General features: G+C 42.8%; 1 protein-coding gene across 2 annotated transcripts in view; it reads left to right on the top strand.

Moving 5' to 3' along the window:
* The window catches only part of LOC137297118 (TBC1 domain family member 30-like), a 125,202-nt gene that overhangs the window by 73,706 nt on the left and 31,353 nt on the right, over positions 1 to 20,143 (top strand). Inside the window, exon 1 of one of the 2 annotated variants that reach the window (XM_067829112.1) lies at positions 19,060 to 19,363. The exons of the other annotated variant lie outside the window; for it this stretch is intronic. Coding sequence (XP_067685213.1) covers positions 19,258 to 19,363 — 106 coding nt within the window. The 5' untranslated portion in view covers positions 19,060 to 19,257. Of the gene's footprint in view, positions 1 to 19,059; positions 19,364 to 20,143 lie in introns of those variants that run through there. 2 annotated transcript variants of the gene reach the window in all.

Genomic DNA, 20,143 nt, shown 5'->3' with positions numbered 1-20,143 from the left:
TCTACCAAGTCATTACTCTACCAGTTATAATGCTGACTGTCGTTCATAGTTGGCTGACACGCCCTAACTTTACTTACAAATATACGACGCCTCAGACCGAAGGGCCCTGTACCATGTTTACTGGGAAATACTGTAAAACGAGAATTTTCCCCTCTTTATTGTTTAGCGACTTTGATACTTCATCCGGTTCTGCGACGTGTTATTTTTACAAGAGGCACCCATCTACGCAAAAATAGCATCGTTTAGTTCAACTCAACTGGGCCGACCAACGGGATTAGGGCAATACGACACTTCACACTAAAGGTGTCAATGAGATGAACTCCGCTAGACTGGTCAACTCCGAGTCATAATGTTGTTATGGTTAAATTTCGAGCACACAAAGGAAAATGTTGAAGTTTGGAGATGGGACATTACCAGACCCATCCTTGGCAGAAACACCTGAGAAACTTGCCAGCATGATGTTGGCAAACAGCACCATTCCAGCCAGTATGGATAATACCCAGACAACTCCACAACCAAACGAAAGCGTGAGATTAATGATTTTTCCCCAACGAATAGACCAAGAATTGCTAGTACATAGAACCCCTCTAGGGCCTTGTTTCACAAAATCACCCTCGTACCATTCATGTGTTGTAAATCATAATCATTGAGGTAGTTTTCAACAATCATTGAAAATTCACAATTGAATCGCTTTCTGTAACGACCTGTGCACTCTCACAACCTGAGCGATAATACTATTTCTACTGCAACATCGGGGCACTTCGTGATGCTATGCAAATGTATTTTCAATTTGTATCACCTTTATTCTCAGCTGTTTCACATTATACCCCTGTAAAGTCACTAATCAACACTGGGCCTCCTTGTATTAAGTTGCCTGACCTGGGGCATTTCTTGAAGTGAGCTGTCTCCTCCATGTCGAGAGATACGGAGGTAATTGTAGATAAGCAAGACTACGCGTCCTCGTCTAGACATAAGTCGGCAAGCCCTGCAAAGATCCTGGTTAGGGTTGGTCTTCAGCAAGCAATGTTTGTCTAAGATGCGACCCCAGCTGTTCAGACTCGCTGACTTAGTTGATACACATCATCTTACGTGCTTTTCCTGAAAATGGGTTCTTGGTACTTATCACTACGTTCTCTTGTCCTGACGCGACTATTCGTCGACGGCCGTTTTATAGCTGGAATATTTCTGAGTGCAGCTCAAAACAAGAGACAAAGGAACTACCCGTGTTATGAGAGAATTCTTAGTTCTCTTGAGCGTCTAGTGTACTATACACGTGACAGATTACGGCGATGACGTTGAATACCAGGTAACTGTTTACAACGTCAGTTCATTCCAAAAATCATTTCCGGTGTCCCGTGCAGTGATGTTAGTGGAATATTGCTAAAAGCGGTGTAAACCTACACTCACTCATTCCAAGAGTGAGAGAGTGAGAGAGTTTCACTCCGCTTTCAACAGCATTCCAACTCCATCATTGATCATGGATTGGCCATCCTGTCACTGCTTCCAAGAAAGATGTACACGGCTAAATATATCGGACAAAAATAGTTCAGGGTAAGTGTAAATTTTGAAATTATGAATCATGATCTGTTTATTGATTGACAAACTGATGAAACATCTGTCATAAAAATACCAACATTCCTAAATTATTTTGTCCAGTATAATTCAAACGTATGGGTTTACAGGATGTAAGTAATTGGTGAAATAAGATTTTAATATTTTGGCTCTTCAATATAGTATCGAGGCAATGTACTCTAATGAAGTGTTTTTTAACGTAATTTTGTACGAACAAAAGGTGATATTAAATATGGAAATTAAATGGGGACTTCACCAGTTACGACTATGATGTTTTCTCAAGTTAACAAGAAAACTGATCTTTACTCCCAGCTGAGGCCTAAAGCAACGTTTTTTAACCAACTGTTCTGCTGCAGCCAGTTAAAAAAACAGTTTCTCATAATTATGGCAGAAAAGGGAACGGTATTATCCGGATGTTGTTTTATCCTCTGTCACCTAAACATTTGAGTGCAACGAATATCAGAAGTTATCTAAGACCACCCTCAAGATACCTATATTTTCGTTGTTGGGCAGTGGGTTTTTTTTTTTGCATTTACATGTCACCCATAAGGCCCGGGTTCGATTTGCCAGTATGTGAAGCTCATTTCTGGTGCCCACTGCGATAGTTTTACTGGAGCATTGCTCACCATTCTCACTCGTATACCAGACAGGCAGCGTTGTGAAGCCAGTTCCCGGTGTCCCCTGCGTTATGTTGATGGATTATTGCTAAAACCACGCTCACTCGGTCACTTTTCCACTATACATATGTCTCGTCCTGCCTACAGACGTCTGCACCAACTACGCACGCCGCAGCTTCAGTCACCCAAAATACGATTGTCGCCACCTCAACTCCTACAATGTACCAAACTGCTTGTATGGCCTTTGTGAAGTTATCGACTCTGTGTCCATGTCCACACTCTGTTAGATCCATCAGTTCCAGGCCAGATCAATTCCCTGCTCGGTGCAGTGTTTGCAGACTGGAGTACAGTCTTCGTGAGATGGTGTGGGTGGCATGTTTTGCCCTTCTGACAACGCCGCGCTCATAGTCCATAGTCTTCTGGAGTACAGAATCCTTGCTACTCGAGGAAAATTCAAAAATAGAAACTGCGCAGTTTGCTTCCCATCCTACGTGCCTGCCAGGCATCTGCTATTGTATATACTTTTTAAAAAAGTACATAAAATCTTAATCAAATTAATTTGGTTTGAATGTTAGTGTATTCTGCAAGTTTTTGTGACGTGTATGTAAAAATGATTGGGGGCGGTTTAAGATATATATGAAATATACTGGAGATGTACCAGTATTTTGGGAATATGACAAATATATATATTTGATAAATCAGATATAATGGAGGTGTATCAGAGTCCGATACACTCGTCTGAAAACGTGTATTGGACGTTTTGTATGATCTGGCATTGGATAATCTAACACATTGAGACTCAAACCCGTACAACGACATTCAATCTGTGGAGATGGACTTTTGGAGAAAACAGCATAATGTTTGAGCTGGATTGATTAGACAACCCTTTCTGTTTTACCAACCTTGGCTCCTGTGTCGACTCTGACAGTGGCGTAGCCTAGAGGTTAAAGCCTTCGCAAGTCACGCTGAAGACTCGGGTTCTGTTCCCCACATGAGCACCAAATGTCTCCTGTCGCCACGTTGCTTGAACATTACTAATTTAGACTTGGAAGCAAACTCACTCAATTTGAATGGATGTGTTTTTGTCGTTATTGGTATCCCCCGTGGACCTCCCCCGTGGTCTAGTAGATATGGCTTCTGCCTGGAGAACAGGAGGTCGGTGGTTCGATCCCGTTAAAGTTACTCCAAAAGACGTTAACAGATGGTACCTGTTATTTCCTTGCCTGGTGACCCGTGAAGGTACCGGGGTAGAATAGGCCTTCAGCAACCCATGCTTGCCATAAAAGGCGACTATGCTTGTCGTAAGAGGCGACTAATGGGACCGGGTGGTCAGGTTAGCTGACATGGTTGACACATGTCATCGGTTTCCAATTGCGCAGATCTATGCTCATGTTGTTGATCACTAGATTGTCTGGTCCAGACTCGATTATTTGCAGGCCGGTGCCATATAGCCGGGATATTGCTGAGTGCGGCGTAAAACTAAACTCACTCAGTCACTCATTCCTTGCCTGAAACCCGACACAAGGTTATGAAACAATTATAGTCTGTCGAATAAAATCACCGTTAGTCCGGACAAGTGTAAGTCCGTTTTCTATTGGTTCTGTAAAATACCGGTTCTATAGCCGCGCTGTCGGCTCAAGCTCATGAAAAAACACAATTAATCGACACATATAGAAACACCCCCAGGGTTCTTCAGTCCATCGATAATTTGTGTGAACTTAGAGGAAGCGGAGACCAAAGATTCAGAATACGTTGCTGTGCATCACCGGCTTCATAAGGAAACGAGATGTGCCAAGAATATGCTTCATATACTCAGTCCTATGTGACTAGACCGTAGAAGAGCGTCGCCACTCTCTGGCTATAAAGAGGTCGTTGGCTCATATTCCACGTCGCTTCAACGTGTTGGGGTAGCCTAATTTGGGCTCATCACGCCGATGACCCGGGTTCGATTTCCCAGATGGCTACGATATGTGAAGCATATTTTCTCATGTGGCCCAAAGTCACTGGCTGGAATATTGCTAAAAGTGGCGTAAAACGGTGGTCAGTCTTCCTCTTACTTCAAAGTGCACATCCGTTTTTGTTTCCATCGCCCGCTTTTGTTGAGTTTTCATAAAGCACTGTATCCACTGTGAGAGAGAGAGAGAGAGAGAGAGAGAGAGAGAGAGAGAGAGAGAGAGAGAGAGTTATTTAATAAAATAAAAATATGAATAAAGTTTATTTTTACTGAGGCATATATCGCCTAGTTTCCTTCATAAGATGCCCAACGGCCCTAATACCCGGCCTGGCTGTTAAAGCGTTTCCTTGTCGCTTCGGAGAGCCCTGTTCGATATCCCTCTTGGGTACAATATTGGAAACCCATTTCTTGGGCCCCCTGCTGGTGGAATATTGCTAAAAGCGTCATAAAGCCATACTAACTAATGTACCATAGTAACAGTTTTTATATAAACCGATCCTGGTGCTTTTTGATCGCGATCTCCCATATCAGCAATGGACATTGTGTGAAACGTGTTGCCTATCTACAGATCACGAGGAGACCTTTGGCTGATGTTGATATAACTGTGTTTCCTCGCCTGTCGGGGAACATAAACCGATATTGGGGCACACACAACAACACACCAAAACCTCACAGAACGCACCAAATGATCTACCAGGTACTTCTGTCTGTGTTCTCGGTAGGAATTCAACAGTTTATTGACTTTGTTCATTTTTTTCCTTACCCAGAAAGTGAAAACGACGGAAACAAACTTAGCTTTATCATCTTTGATCTTTCTATTCCAGGAATAGCGTATACATCCGTAAAACATGGCGTCTTACGCAATCCATTGAAGATACAAAGTTGCCTGTGATGTTATGGAAATGCTATGTCGACATTTCGGCAGTTTGAGCCAAGGACGTAAGATATTCACCCGTGTAATGAAAAAAAACAACAACATGAAAACAAGCATGTGCCATTGAGACTCCGGCTCTGATGTGTGAAATATATTTAGATTGCATTCTGGGCAAAACAAACTATCAAACAAACAAACAAACCACCAACAACAACCCAGTTAAGACAGATGCGTCTTCAGTGCAAATTTAGCTCATACAATATGCCATGTATGACTACATAACGCCAGAGCCATTATTGGAATTACGGTCAATTTTCACCCGTCTGTTCTTGTGTGGGATGAATTAATGAACAAATTACAGAATTCGTACAGAATATTCACGAACCCTATCCCAGGACTTCGCATCACCTTGGCGACGCCATTACGCGGTACACGGATAATGTTTATGTTATCAGCACAAAGTCCGTCAAGTAGTGGACACAATGCCGGCATCCGGCCTTACATTCTGTGTGGTCAAAAATCGATATTTGTGTTTTGGTGCGTGGGTGGGGCTGGAATCGGCCTCCCACGCTGGAATAAAGCTGACATTTGGTCAGGTGGTTGTAGACGGGCGCGTTTGACATTTTAGTTGAGCTAATGTTAGGAGTCGTGCTTGAGATGGTGTCCCGTTGCCGTAGTGATGTGATCTGACAAACGTCACGTGTGATGGAAATACTTATATTAACACGATATATAGTCATAAATAACACTGACAGGTACACCTTGTCACCTTTGCGCACACGCACTTGCACACACAGATAGACCAAGTACACACACGCATGCACGTTTGCATTATAGTCGGTGGTTGGGGGCTTGGAAAGTAGGATGGCCGTTCCACTTCAAATTTTAAAATTGGGAATTCTAACCCATGCCCATATTCCACAATGTTATCTTATAAAATAGAGACTAACTGTAATATTGATTAGTATCGCGTTTAAAGGCAAACAAAATATATTGTATCTTGCTAACTGGGCACTCTTCTAAAATACATCTGAGATATAATCACCAGAAACATTGAGATGTGTTTTGCATGAAATCGATCACATGAAACTAATGGAATCTTTCCCCCTTAATAATCTATCATAGTTTTCAAGAACTACACGAATAGGATTTTCCTCCTATTTGAACAGGTATATACTCATCTATACCAGTAAATCAATGTCCCTTGTACCAAGGAATGTGTTGATACCATGAAACCACCAGATCTTACAAAGATGTGTAACACACACCAATGTCCATAGCACCATGGCAATGGCCACTTGATGGCGATGCCTCTCTCTTTAAAAGGTATAAACCGTGTAGTAAATGCGATGGATATTTCGACTTCTTTTCAATTTAGTCCAACGCCTGGTAGAATCCCAGCTATTTTCTTGCGAGCTGTTCATAACAGTGTTTAGCAACACAAAGCAATGACCTAACGATCCCGCTAAATATATTGAACCGCTGTCAGCCGCTCCGTCAAGCTTGACAGTCTAGCCCGAACAATCCGATTGCCTGTTACGTCTAAGTCACATTCGTGAACCACTTTATCTCCCCTTCCACTTGCTCTTTCTGCAGTGGATCGGTAGGGGTAGCCTAGTGGGTAAATCGTTCGTTATTTAACGCCGAAGGCCTAGGTTCAATTCCTCACATCAGTAATGTGTGAAGTCCATTTCTGCAGGGAGAATCTACATCAGGGATAGGTCACACGTTTGTTATTTGAAGTGGTGCCTTTTGCTATTTTTGTGTTTTATTTTTTCTCGGTTTCCATGGAAACGTTTCGGACTCAAAATGGAGGGATGGGCTTCGTCTCTGGAGCACAACTCAAAACCCGTTCAATATTATTCTGCAAAACTTGGTAGATATACCAGTCAGAACCCAAAGTGGTTTTTTTTGGTATGTACATTTTTTGTGATTTATTTTTTTCTCGGTTTCCATGGAAACGTTTTTACTTAGTCTCAAAAGTGAGAGATGTGTTCCGTTTCCGGTAAGAATCTACCTTGAGACATTTTTTACATTAGTAATTAATTCACGATATCTTGTCGCAAGAGGGGCATGGCATGGACATTGACAGAATGTTAACTGACACTATCACAAACGCCTCAAAAGCAAAACGTTTTAAACTATCACAAATCTTTGTAAACACTTTCCAGTTTTGTCAAATACAAAGATCAACAAGGGAGAAAGAAGTTGTAGAACTAAAGCACTTAAGGCATCACAATCAGATTAGAACGGCGATATGTCGTATTTTCACACACCTCAAATGCACCCTAACGATGTTTTTAAATTTTAAAGTTATCACTATTACTTACAAAACCTTTCACCAGATAGTATACTCCCTTCATAAAAATTAGCTTATTACCTTGCAAAGCTGCATTAGAACAGTGACTAGACCGCATTAGAACAGTGACTAGACCGCATTAGAACAGTCGTCTAGTCACTGTTGTAATGCAACTTTGCAAGGTGACAAGGTTTTATTGGTGTTCTTAAAATAATAAGTAAGCTAGATAATATATCTCATGAATTTTACTTTAATATGCTTGATATATAAACAGCTCTATTCTGCTGTATGAAGCCGAGGCCACGGGATTCTGTCAGAATGATGATATTGAATCTGTGCACACATTGGCTTGCAAACTATTTATAGGCGTTAAGATCTCTACAACTAATAATATAGCTGGTGGTGAATATGGGCAGTATCCCCCATATAACCCAGCATGTCATTTTCTCCTCATGTGTTCCGAATTCAAACAGCTTCGTTTAAACCATTTACCTAAAACCCATTGCATCAATTCATGTAAAGCCAAATTCAAACTCCTTATGTCATAAGCAGATTATAAACTTGTAAATAATTTAGCTAGCTTTATTTACCATGCAATGTATCTAAGATGTTAAAAATTATCAATCTATACTAAACATACCATGTTTTGCTATTCACAACGCTACATTATAAGTTGTCCACAGGTCACGAGGGGGCCATGGGCTCATGGAACATGCTCGAGGAACATAAACAAACCTCGAGGATACATGAGCCCATGGCCCCTGAGGGACCAATGAACAACGTATTTATCTTACCGAACACCTGAATTTTATTTTTAAACTGCTTGAAGCACTTGTGTCGAATGCGAGGCGAATCGCCATTTTGCAGACGACACAAAGCAAACAGATTTAGAGTTATCTCCTTTTCATCGATTTTCAATCGCTAAACATCGGTAATTTCTGTGCGTCATGCGTGATTCAATGTTAGTCGAGACAAAGAAGTACTACCATGAAGCAACAGAGGAGGTCGGAATTCCCAGCAGTGTACTTTGAAAATAATAGATCACCTGTAAGCGGGGTACATTAAAAATAATAGAATAGCGCTTAGCCAATCAGAAAGCGACATTCATGTGTGAGGTAAGATAAATGTGGTTATGGCCAATGGCCTTCACTTCAGTAATAAAAGAATTGAAAAGTTTGAAAGTTATAAAACTATCACTGTTGCAAACATGTTTCAACTAATGGTTTATTTCCATTCTGAAAAGTAGAAAGAATATGTCAAAGAAGTTTTTTGCGATATAACTTAGTCTTTCATCGCTGTATACCGAGGTTTGAAGCCAGTGAGCTATAACATGCCCGCTTGAAGGTTTACTGCAACATCTACTGTACTAATACTGACACTGATAACAGTTATTTGACATAAGATGAAGTGACAGATTAGGTAACTACTTCTACATGTAGGTTTTCAGTTGTCACAACACTCAGTGAATGTAGTCAGCTGTTGAAAATAAATCTTAAAAACCATGCTGCCTCCATGCTACACTGGTTACTTGACGAGCCGCAACATACGCTAAGGGGCTTTTCGAGGAGTGACCAATCCTGTTAGAGTCTCCTTGATTTCTGGTTTCCCCCGCAGTGATATTGCTGGACTGTTGTTAAAGGACGCATAACGCTGTTCATTAACCCAAATGCTCACGTCTCTGCAATGGGAAAGCTCTAGCTGAAACAAGTCTACCTTTTCCTTAAGTTCTGAATCTCCCTTCTCACTGGAGATTATATTAAATCAAATGATAGATTGCAAATTTTAAGAGTTAGCCTGCTTACGTTCATACAATCTCCTTGACCTTCTCTAACTCATGTATCCTCCTTACATGGGCACTCAAGCAGTCAAAGTCAATATATTTAAATCCCCAGTAAGTAATGACACATTCTTTAACGGTTAATCGATTCTTAAATTTCCTCATAAACCCCAATAGGAAATGATCGATTGATTATCGAACTTGTACCTTGTTAGGCTATCAAAAGCCGTGACTAAAATACTTTTGAAGATATCGGCTTTTCTAAACATCCATCAGTTAACCAATTAGTGCCTTCTTAGTTTATGAAATGTCTTTCTTACAAACTAAAAAATATTGGTTTTGAAAACATCGATTTGTAAGGTTATTAAATGTCCTTTTTAATAACATACGAATATCGACTTTTGAAAACTCAAAGTCTTTTAAGCACTTTGTACCTAGCTATTTTTGTATGAGTCGTTTTTGAAGTACTGGAACATACTGGGTTTATAAACATTGGGGATTTACCTATTTTTACTTTATCAAAAGCCTTCTTGGAATTTCTAAAAATACTTGGTGAACCATTCAGTCCGCGGATAGTCACCATTAGTTTGGCTTCCTGTTAATAACTGCTGAAGGCACAAGAAGACATGAATGCCGCTCCATGCCAACCAATTCTGACGTCTTCACATACGTTGGAATTTCTATATTTGGATGTCAATACATTTCATATGCCGTCATCGGAAGTTCCATTGTTACGTTTTCCTTTACACAGCACTTACCTCCCTTTGTAGTTCGCGATGTCTTTTGCGTGATGTTTGGGCAGGCTGTCTTTACTGAGAATACGATTCACTGCCTTCATAAGGGCTTTATGATAAGAAATAACTGTATTTGCAGAAGGTGGAGATGGATATTTATAGGTCGGCTTAACTGAGAAGTAGTCAGGTTTTACAACACCGGGTTGTTAAGCTGATGGCTAGTCAGATACGGGCAGGGTGTGACGCTCGTAGATCTGTCTAATAAATGAGAATTAACACGGACGTACCATTATGAAATCGGGCAAACAGGTGTACCTACCACCAGCAATATACCCCCTAATCATCTAGCTTCTGAAACAGCAATTAGCGGTCTGCCTGTGAGACCCAATAATCAATCGATCCGTCGCTATGTGTGATCGTACTTGACGCAAATCCTCTCGTGGAAACAGAATCCCGTCGTCTCCCCACAACGATGAATACTGTAGACTAACGAATCTGACCTGGAAGATAAATTATGATAATCACCCCAGTTATCGATCGTGATTGGACAAAAGCGCTTTCATTGATAAATCCACACGCCACGAGTGGATGAGAAGCTTGGAAAGGGCTGGGTGTAGGTGCCTGCCAGCCGACATCAAGATCACGGCGAATTGGGGTAAAAGAACACATTCAAAGGAACTGAGCCCCCTAAGGCAGCGGTCAAACCCATTACGATCTTTCAAAGAGGTGAACATCACAGAAGCCTTGGCCAATGAGGTGCTCATTGAGTCTCCTGTATCACGAGCGGAGCAGACGACAGTTATTAGTCAGCTGATCAACAGCAGAGGAGTTGTTGGTGAAGCTTCGAGGACATGTGAAATAGTACATTCGCGAATCGGATTGCCTTCAGACGGTTGGATTTGATTACCAGGGTCGCCACCAGAACAGACTTTAAGTGAGAAGGACGGCTATCGGTTGGAGTACATTCAGGATACCCCTACATTGATGAGAATGTAAGTTGGGAGGATCGTGTGTTGTTGCCTTAGTGTTGCGGTATGTGCAAGACTTTAGCGGCGATTTAACGTGTAATGTGCACAGTGTGTTTAATATTTGGTCTCTTGGGTACATGTAAACCTTATAATTTCAGAACATTGCCCCTAGTGGTATATCGCTCATTGACGTCTGTCTACTTATCACATTAACCGTGCTGTAGGCGAATATATACGCCTCACTTCCATCTCTGAGTGGTATTGGGTATTCGGGTTAATATGTTTTTACTGAATTATATGTGTGGTAATCCCCTCGCAATACTGGTCATGTGTGTTTGTTTCGCGAAGATCATGATTTATATATATTCAGGACAAGCGTGACGTTAATGAAAGTGAATACAACAGCCAGTTCCCCCCCCCCCCCCCCCATATGTTAATTGTAAACATATACGGGGTAAGGGTCGGAAGTGGGAGTGTTGTGTGAACAGAGCTGAATGTATAGCTTCTTTAAGCAATCAGGGGTGGTGGTGTAGCCAAATGGTTAAAGCATTTGCTCGACACGTCGGAGACACGGGTTCGATTGCTCACATGAGAACAATGTATGAAGCCCATTTCTGGTGTCCCCCCACCGTGACATTGCAGGAATATTGCCAAAAGCGGCGTAAAGCCATGCCCACTCACTCACACGGTTAGCGTAGACTTGGATTACCCTTGAGCTGATGTCAGCCATGAAGTAGGTATCAATTCCTTCAAGGCAGACTTACGATACTCTAGCGACCGTGTCTGTTTAAATGAAACCACGTACCAATACGTCAGAGTAAATTACATAAAGTTCAGTGTTGAAGATGTTTATGAAATGAAACTAAACTCACTTATTCACTGTTAAATAATGTAACGGCACTGCTGATCGACTACAGCATATCATTGACTAGGCACATACCTAGACGCTTAATTTATTGATATGTTATAAGATGCGTGTGTTCTGGGCAACGGTTTCACGATGTGGTGGCTGTATCATAGTTAGTAAGTCTGGAATGATCATTGGGTGTGTTGGGTATGTTGTAGGTGTGTCACCAACCAGGTTTAGTCAAGCAGGGAAGGTTGTGAAGATGCCATTGGCTGGAGGGCTGGAGGCACTACATTCGCAAACATGTTTTTTGTCTTAGATATATCACCAGACGTTGAAGACCCATGAAAATCCGGGTTAGAATTGGTCATTAGGAACCCATGTTTGTCATAAGGGGCGACTAAATGGATGGGGTGACACATATCACTGTATCCCAGTTGCGCAGATCGATGCTCATGCTGTTGATCACTGGATTGTCTGGCCCATGCCTTATATTTTGCCTTATTATCTGGGGCATCTTGGTGTGAATTATGTATATTATCCAACACATTACTATATATCCAGTACATCTGTATATAGCCAGTATACTAGAATATAGGTGGCACAGAGGCCCCTTTGTGGCGGTACTGTTGTGATATACGAAACTCTTCAGTGAGGCCATCACGCGACTGACACATTTCCCCAACACTATATATCTCCAATATATCAGTATATCTCCAGTATACTGGAATATATGTGGCACTGAGGCCCCTTTGTGGCAGTACGGTTGTGATATGCGTGTGAGGAAACTCTTCAGTGAGGCCATCACGCGTCTGACACAATTCCCCAACACTGTATATTTGCAGAGACTTAAATGTCGGCCTCCGGGGCATAACTGATGATTCCAGCCCAGCTTGTTCTCTATCGATTCTCGTTGATCACACACGAAGCTATTCACCTCAGACCCGACTTCGCTCCCCCAGGAAACGCTGGTACATGTTTAACAAGCATCACATGCATAGACAAAGCAACGTTGACGACTGTCTGGGTTGAGAGATTTCATAGGATTGGTCTTCAGCCTCCACTGTACGTCGTAGGATTGGTCTTCAGCGTCCGATGTCCCATGTCAGTCGTGACAGGTGACTAAGGATCGGGTGGTCAGGTTCATGTCTATAATCTTTATGACTGAGGGCCATGCTCATCTCGAGTTACTCATCGGATTGTTTGGTCCACATTAAACACTGACGGCCATCGATAAGCTGGGATTGCTTGATAGAATCAACTTCTGTGGTTTATGTAGCTGTTGTCAACCCTTTTTACCAACGAACCTAAACGAACCTAACTACATGCTAGGCCTTAAACGTCGTGTAATGAATGATAAGTTGTAATCCTTTAAACGCCTCGTGTATTCAAGACTAAAGCAGTCCATCTGCAAGACGAATCGCCAGCTGTTCCATGGGTCCTGGGGACGTCACCTTTTACATCTTCATACCAGTGCACGTTCATTTCAGTGAATGTTACAGCTTCTTCGCACTCTGAGCCAAAAGACTTGAAAGGGCATTCAAACCCGTGTTCTGCCCAATTCAATCGGACACTCATGGTAGCCAGCTCGGAGAGACATATAGTAGCTAGGGGCAGAAATCCTGACCTCTTTACAAATCATGATCCCACGCGATCTTGGATTATCTGCGTGTTCAGTTTCATGGGATTAAGATGGCTCCGTTGAAAAGGAACAAGGGTCAGGAGATAGCATCCACCATTAGAATTCTCACATCATCGGCTGATTTGGGAAGGGCATGGGACCAAGGTCGACAAAATACAGGTGTCGAATATTGAATTTCACGAGTCGCTGATTACAGTTTCCAAGCTGAGACTAAGACGTTTTTGGTTTGAAATAAGATTTATTCAGGAAAGTAGTGAAACAGTTAAGCGTACTATTTTGTTGCTCGCGTGTTTGTTCTATCATACCTGTAGAGATACCTTTTCAAACGTAGTTCCAACCAGAATGTGATATTAGCTCGGGTGGACCAGTCATCTAAGGCGCGTCGCAGAGTTGCAGCCCTTAGGCATGCTAGTATCTAGTGATCACAGTCAGCACCGTCTACGTCTCCGGCTTCATCGTCACTGTACCTCTTGCCTTGGGTTTCACAAAATATTCTTGATCATTTCAGGGTTTCCTCTCCGTGGTAAGCCAAGATTGTCGTTAGAGACTATATCCGTGAAGATCCGGGTTAGGACTGGTCTTTGGTAACCCAAGATTGTCGTAAGAGGCAATAACCGTGAAGATCCGGGTTAGAACTGGTCTTCGGTAACCCAAGATTGTCGTAAGAGGCGATAACCGTGAAGATTCGGGTTACAACTGGTCTTCGGTAACCCAAGATTGTCGTAAGAGGCGATAACCGTGAAGATCCGGATTAGAACTGGTTTTCGGTAACCCAAGATTGTCGTTAGAGCCTATCCGTGAAGATCCTGGTTAGAACTGGTCTTCAGTCGTCATTAGGCTTGTCGCAAGGGACGACTAGCGGGATCGAGTGGTCAGGCTCGCCGACCTAGCTGACACGTTAACGGATCTCAGTTATGTAGATCGATGCCAGTGAAGCTGACCACTGGATTGTCAGACCCAGACTCGATTATTTACAGACCGCCGCGATACAGCTTGAATATTGCCGAGTGCGGCGTTAGGCAAACCAACCAAAAGCAGCATGATAACCAGCTGCCTCACCCACTCAAACCAGCATCAAAATAAGCAGTTCATTATTGCCAGACCACCATTCCAGATTTGATCATTCACATTTTCATTTGAGTTTTGTGGTATTTTCTATCTCATTTTAAATGAAGATAGTTAAAGTCCCGACACTATTTGTAATTGTTGTAAAAGTCTGTGTCATTATCTGATGAGATATTTTGGAAAGATAATACAATGGAAAGCCCCGAACGCGAAAATCATCATGAGGGGGAATTGTGCCAACTGCTATCTCGTTTGTTTGTAGTTCTTTGACTGAATCGGGATGTTCATCACCTTAACATGATTGGGTATCTCCAAATTGAATTAGGTAGCAATTACATGAGCTTCGAAATTGTTTATGGATTCATAAGGGGGAAAAAGAGATTTCTTTCGTAACTGACATACGTAATATTCGACACTTTTGCCTCACACATACACAGAATGTCCCAAGGCAGGTCAGTGTCGCGTATGAGCCGGCTAGTGGTCAAGGCGTTGCTCATCACGTTCAATTCTCCACATGGGATCAATGTGTGAAGCCCATTTCTGGCATCTCCCTTCGTGGTATTGATGGAAGACGGCTCGAAATGGCGTAAAACAGACCCACTCATCCGAACAGCCCAGCAGATCTGTTGCCATCAATTATTACGTATACCCTGATGTCACTGAATTGTAGGCGACGCCGAAGGTTCCACTCTCTTGCGCTTTCTGAAGGGTCTTTCAGTAATGAACATACAGAACTCCTTGTGTTCACCACAAGGCTGCAATAATAAGCTTTGTTAAGACAATAATTCAGTGGAAAAACTAGAGAAGGAAAACTAATTGCATAGTTATTTTCATGGAGAGTGGTTTCACAGTGTCTAGATAAGAAAAGCGCAGCGACTGAGGTCGGATTTCGACTGTTCTGTATAACGGGGCGGTTGATCCGAATTGGTAACTCCTGACGACCAATTAAAATACGGTTAGTGTTACAAACACATATCGTTATTAAAAGGCCTGAAGTGTTATGGGTTTTACGGGATGGCCTGAGCTCTACGGCTGTCTAAAGTGGCTTTTAAGTTGAAGGGATTAGGGTTTTCTTAGCACAGATATTGCTTCCTGAAACGTTAGCCCGTACTAGTATTAAAAGCGGTGCCAAACCACTGTATCCTCGCCCATCGTTGCACGATTTTTGCTTGAATCTGTATCTGTAACTGTGATAAGGACAGCAACATCTGGGTGCCGATCAAAGCTATCATCGAGCTGACGTAACCGTAACTCCCTGGCCGTAAGTCTCTGGGCCCACTTGCACAAAGCGATCTTAGCGCTACGACTGTCTTAAGCCTATGTTGGAGAATGGGAATTACAATCATTGTATAGCTAAGATCGCTTTGTGCAAGTGGGCCCAGAGACTTACGACTGGCGTCGCGCTAAGATTACTTTGTACAAGGACACTCTGATTGATAATTTATACAGCGTGAAACCCAGTCCCCTCACTAACAACAAGGAAAAGGTAGCTGAAATATCATGGAGTGAGTGAGTGCGCTTAGTTTTACGCCGCACTCCGCAATAATCCAGCAATGTGGCGGCGGTGTGTTAACATTCGGGTATAGACCAGAGAATCCAGTGATAAACCGCATGAACACCGATCTACACAGTTGGGATACGATAGCATGTGTCAATCAAGTCAGCGAGCCTGACCATACGATCCAGTTAGTCGCCTTTCAAGACCAGCATGGTTTGCTGAAGATCAGCTATAACCCGTGTCTACACGGTCCCGGTTTGCAGCGCGGCAGTATTTGCAAGAGTAAATTTTGTTGAAAATGTAGACGAATGCCATACATTCAATGGACCAACGTTTTGGACAATTTGACTCAGTTTGTCACCATCATACCGTGCTCCTGAGATACATCAAAGAATTAAACCGCCTCAGTACCAGTCTGTCTTCTAAAGCTTTTCTATTAAAAGGCGACACTCTGCAGTATCACTTTCTTACTGTTCAAAGCGACGTCGACCCAAACGCCCTCCTTCACAGATGCCTACAAGAGAATACGACAATGCGGCCTTGTTGGTTAGTTCATAGCATCCTGGCCCTCAAGCATAATTGTCCCCATCAATATATATTCGGTTGGCAGGTGGGCAAAATGATTATGTTTGAGCAGTAGTTGAAGCTGACAATTTACTAACGTTACTGTCTCGAGGTGACGTGCTGGGAAACGCTCAAGCGGCATGTCTGGAGGGCGAGCTGGTATGGAAGTTGACAGCTCGCGGGGTCTTGACAAAATCTTGTTAGGGATCTGTGTCGGAGGAGTAATGTCGTCATGTTTAGGAAGACTGAACTCGTGGATATTTGGCGGTAGGCGATATTGTCGTGGATAAGGTCGTTGGGGGGACCGTAAAGTCTGTTGATAGCTGATAATGAAATACATGTATACTGGAATGCTGAAACGCGGAGATGCATTACTAGGCGAATTTGCCATATAGAGGAGCGCTGAAACATGGAGATGGACGGTCACTAGGCAGCATTGGTATTTAGAAGAGTCCTCAGACAGAAAAGGGGCTTCTTGGCCGCGTTTATATACAGGGATGCTGAAACATAAAAAGATGCGTCTCTTGGCAACATTGTCGTGTAACTATGACACAGAGCTACACTGTTGTATATCAGAATGCTGAAGCGGTTTTTGTTTTAGCACCATACTCGAAAGCATTCCAGCTATGCGACGGCTGTATGTGCGTAATCGAGTCTCGACCAATTCAGTGATCATGGGCATCGATCATCGTAATTTTCGGAATATGACGACATGTGTCAAGCAGGTCCGAGAGCCTGTACCACCCGATCCCGTTAGTCGCCTCTTACAACAAGCATGGGTTACTGCAGATCAATTCTAACCCTGATCTTTATTGGTCTGCTGAAACGTTATTGTATACAGTGCTCGCAGATGTGATCGGCTATGTTGTCTATGGTCGTCGTTGTTTTTGTTGTTTAACGTCGCGCTTCCCAACATTACGTATGTACGTCGGTCGGAATAACCGGAACCTAGACCAGACAAACCAATGATTGACATCACGAAGATCGATCCGCGCGACTACGATACGATGACACACTATCAGTACACGACATGCATCTGTGTATTCTTAATTCCTTTCATACAACTTCAAACTCGGTACATTTATGTTGATAGGAGATAACGCCTTGAGTGAGTGACTTTAGTTTATCCATCGCTTTTAGCAATAATCCCGCACTATCACTTTGAGGGACACTGCAATGGGCTTCACACATTGTATCCATGCGGGGAATCGAACCCGGGGCTTCGGCGTGACGAACGAACGCTTTACCCATTAGGTCACCTCACCGCCCCTACAGTCACAAGACTGAAGGTTGATCCATACAGGAGTAACTACAGGCTGGATACTGGAAACTTGGACATATCAGTACAACCATAGTGACAGTATCAGGACGCGGGGCACGAGGATAGGTTTTACCCGGGTGCTGTTATACAAAACAACCTTAGCGCTAAAACTACCTCGCCAGCTATTCTCGAAACATTTATGTACGTTGAGCCCATTGGCTACGATCCACATTAAGAATTCTTAGGACTACGAACGTTTCGAGAATAAAGGACCTGAAGACTGTGTTAAGGTGTGAGGTCGCCTTAGTACGCTTAGATTGCTTTGTACAGTGACACCCAGGTCAGCAGGGTAATTTATAGAAAAATATCTGCGTTGCTAGGCAGTAAGTACCATGTAAAGAAACACTGAAACACGTGTAACTCCTCTTTCAGGGGAAATGGGATCAATATAGAAACGTGATACAGTGTATTTGGCCAAAGTTTTCATGTTTCCCCACTTAAGTAAATTGTAGTCCATGACATGCCTTTAAAATAGGATCATCACGTCAGTCAATGATTGGCTGGTTGGTTTGATGATGAACTGCACTCTCAGCAATAGTTTAGCTATATATGATGGCGGTCTGTAAATAGTCGAGTCGGGACCTGACAATCCAGTGATCAACAGCAAGAGCATCGATCTACTCATTAGGATAACGATGACATGTGTCAAGGAAGTCAATGAGCCTGACCACCCGATCCCGTGAGCCGCCTCTTACGACAAGCAAAGGTTACTGAAGACCATTTCTAGCCCAGATTTTCACAGGTCGGCAGTGAAATGAGAAGCTCGTGAGTTTCAAGATATTGGTGAAAGTCTCAGACATTCATAACCTGGGGCTTTCCTCTGACAGCAAACCAACACGCTACATTTCAATACAGACATACTGTTTCAATCAACGTTGAACTGCCAGGATATTGTATCGGTTGTATTAGAGAACGAGGGCTTCGTAAGATTTTTAGTCAACTCGTAAGATAAATACTGAGATGTGTGTAGATTAATCAGACGCTGATAGTTCCCAGAAGGATTGTGATGGATAGCCTTCCACTCAAGCATACTACATCATTTAATCTTTCCACAGTTCTACACTATTTTCAGGAAGAAATACCCATTTATTAGAAAACATGACTGGGGATTTTACGTCACTGACACGTATGGCTGAAGACCTAATTATAACTTTGATAAATCACACAAAACTCTCCATGCGATCTTTTCCCCAAATGTTCCACCAGGGACCTTGGCTGTCAAAAGATTCGGACTTTCCATTATAGCTTAAAACCTTCAATGTTGTTGTGGGATGATATTAAGTAACGGCTCGGATGTGAGAGTGCATCTGGTTCCCCGGGGTGCTGGGACGAAGTGACATCACTGATTAATGGTGGACGTAGGTTCACAGGAGCAGACGATTACGCTGTCACTAACGACGGGTTCACGGTTCCAGGCAGCAGACTTGCGCGTGCTGCCCCTGGGCCAATCGCCATCGATTGTTTGGACTCCGCTCGTTTATCAACAGACCGTGAGATTGTAGAGGAATGAAGGCTTCTCCGAAACATGTTCAGCTTCCTCAACGGCTCGCACGTGCGCTCACGAAGTACGCGTGGTAGACGGACGGCCACCGACTCCCAGTTACATTCTCCCAGGCGGAACGAAGGTTCAGGTATTTGAAAACAAGTAATATTGAAATATGCGACGCAGGACTTGTCTTGATTCAGATACAACTGTTAGTGTAAACATTTAGCACCGATGTCCGATGTTGTAATATACATCGGCTCTCGGGTTTTGTAAAATGAGAAGGGCCTCGATGTCTGGAACATAGTTTTTTCACGACTCTTGTTTGTGTGACATACTGTCACAGCTGCCCCTTTTAGGTTGTTGCGTTGGTGTAAACGAAATACAACTCGAACAGTACTCATGAAAAATGTTCACTTTCGTATTTTAGGTATGTTTTGTAGGTATCGTCAGCTGTCAACTATTGTTGGTTGTAGTTATTTCTCGTTAGTGGCAATGCGTGCCTTCGGTCCTGTCGTAGCAGAAATTCTCACACGGGTATTTCTGGGCACGAGACGTTTGTGTTTCCCAAGCGACTGGATGTCAAACATTCAGCTTGGATAGAGAAACTTATGTTATAGCGGTGTACTGTCAAGTTTTGCTGTAACGCTTCAATATACAACGATGATTCTGGTACAGATAGTGAGCGATTCACTTTTTGCCAGTCTTACCCCTTTCCCTCCTCGCGACTCACGACGCCAATCGTTTGAAGAAATGAAACTGGTCTGTTTTATTTCAGTCCGTGATAAGATAGGGACGAAAACATGTCCGTAATTCCTGTCTGTCATAAATATAACCAGTGGTTGCATGGGGAATTCACGACTGATTGACGAGGTCCTAGGTTTATTGTATCTACTCAGACGCATCATGTATGCGGGATTTAATTCCT

The sequence above is a fragment of the Haliotis asinina genome, chromosome 9, assembly GCF_037392515.1.
Source record: "Haliotis asinina isolate JCU_RB_2024 chromosome 9, JCU_Hal_asi_v2, whole genome shotgun sequence".
In the NCBI taxonomy this organism is placed as follows: Eukaryota; Metazoa; Mollusca; class Gastropoda; order Lepetellida; family Haliotidae; genus Haliotis; species Haliotis asinina.
Note: the sequence above shows the minus strand (reverse complement) of the source record. Positions and strands in the feature narration are given on the sequence as shown.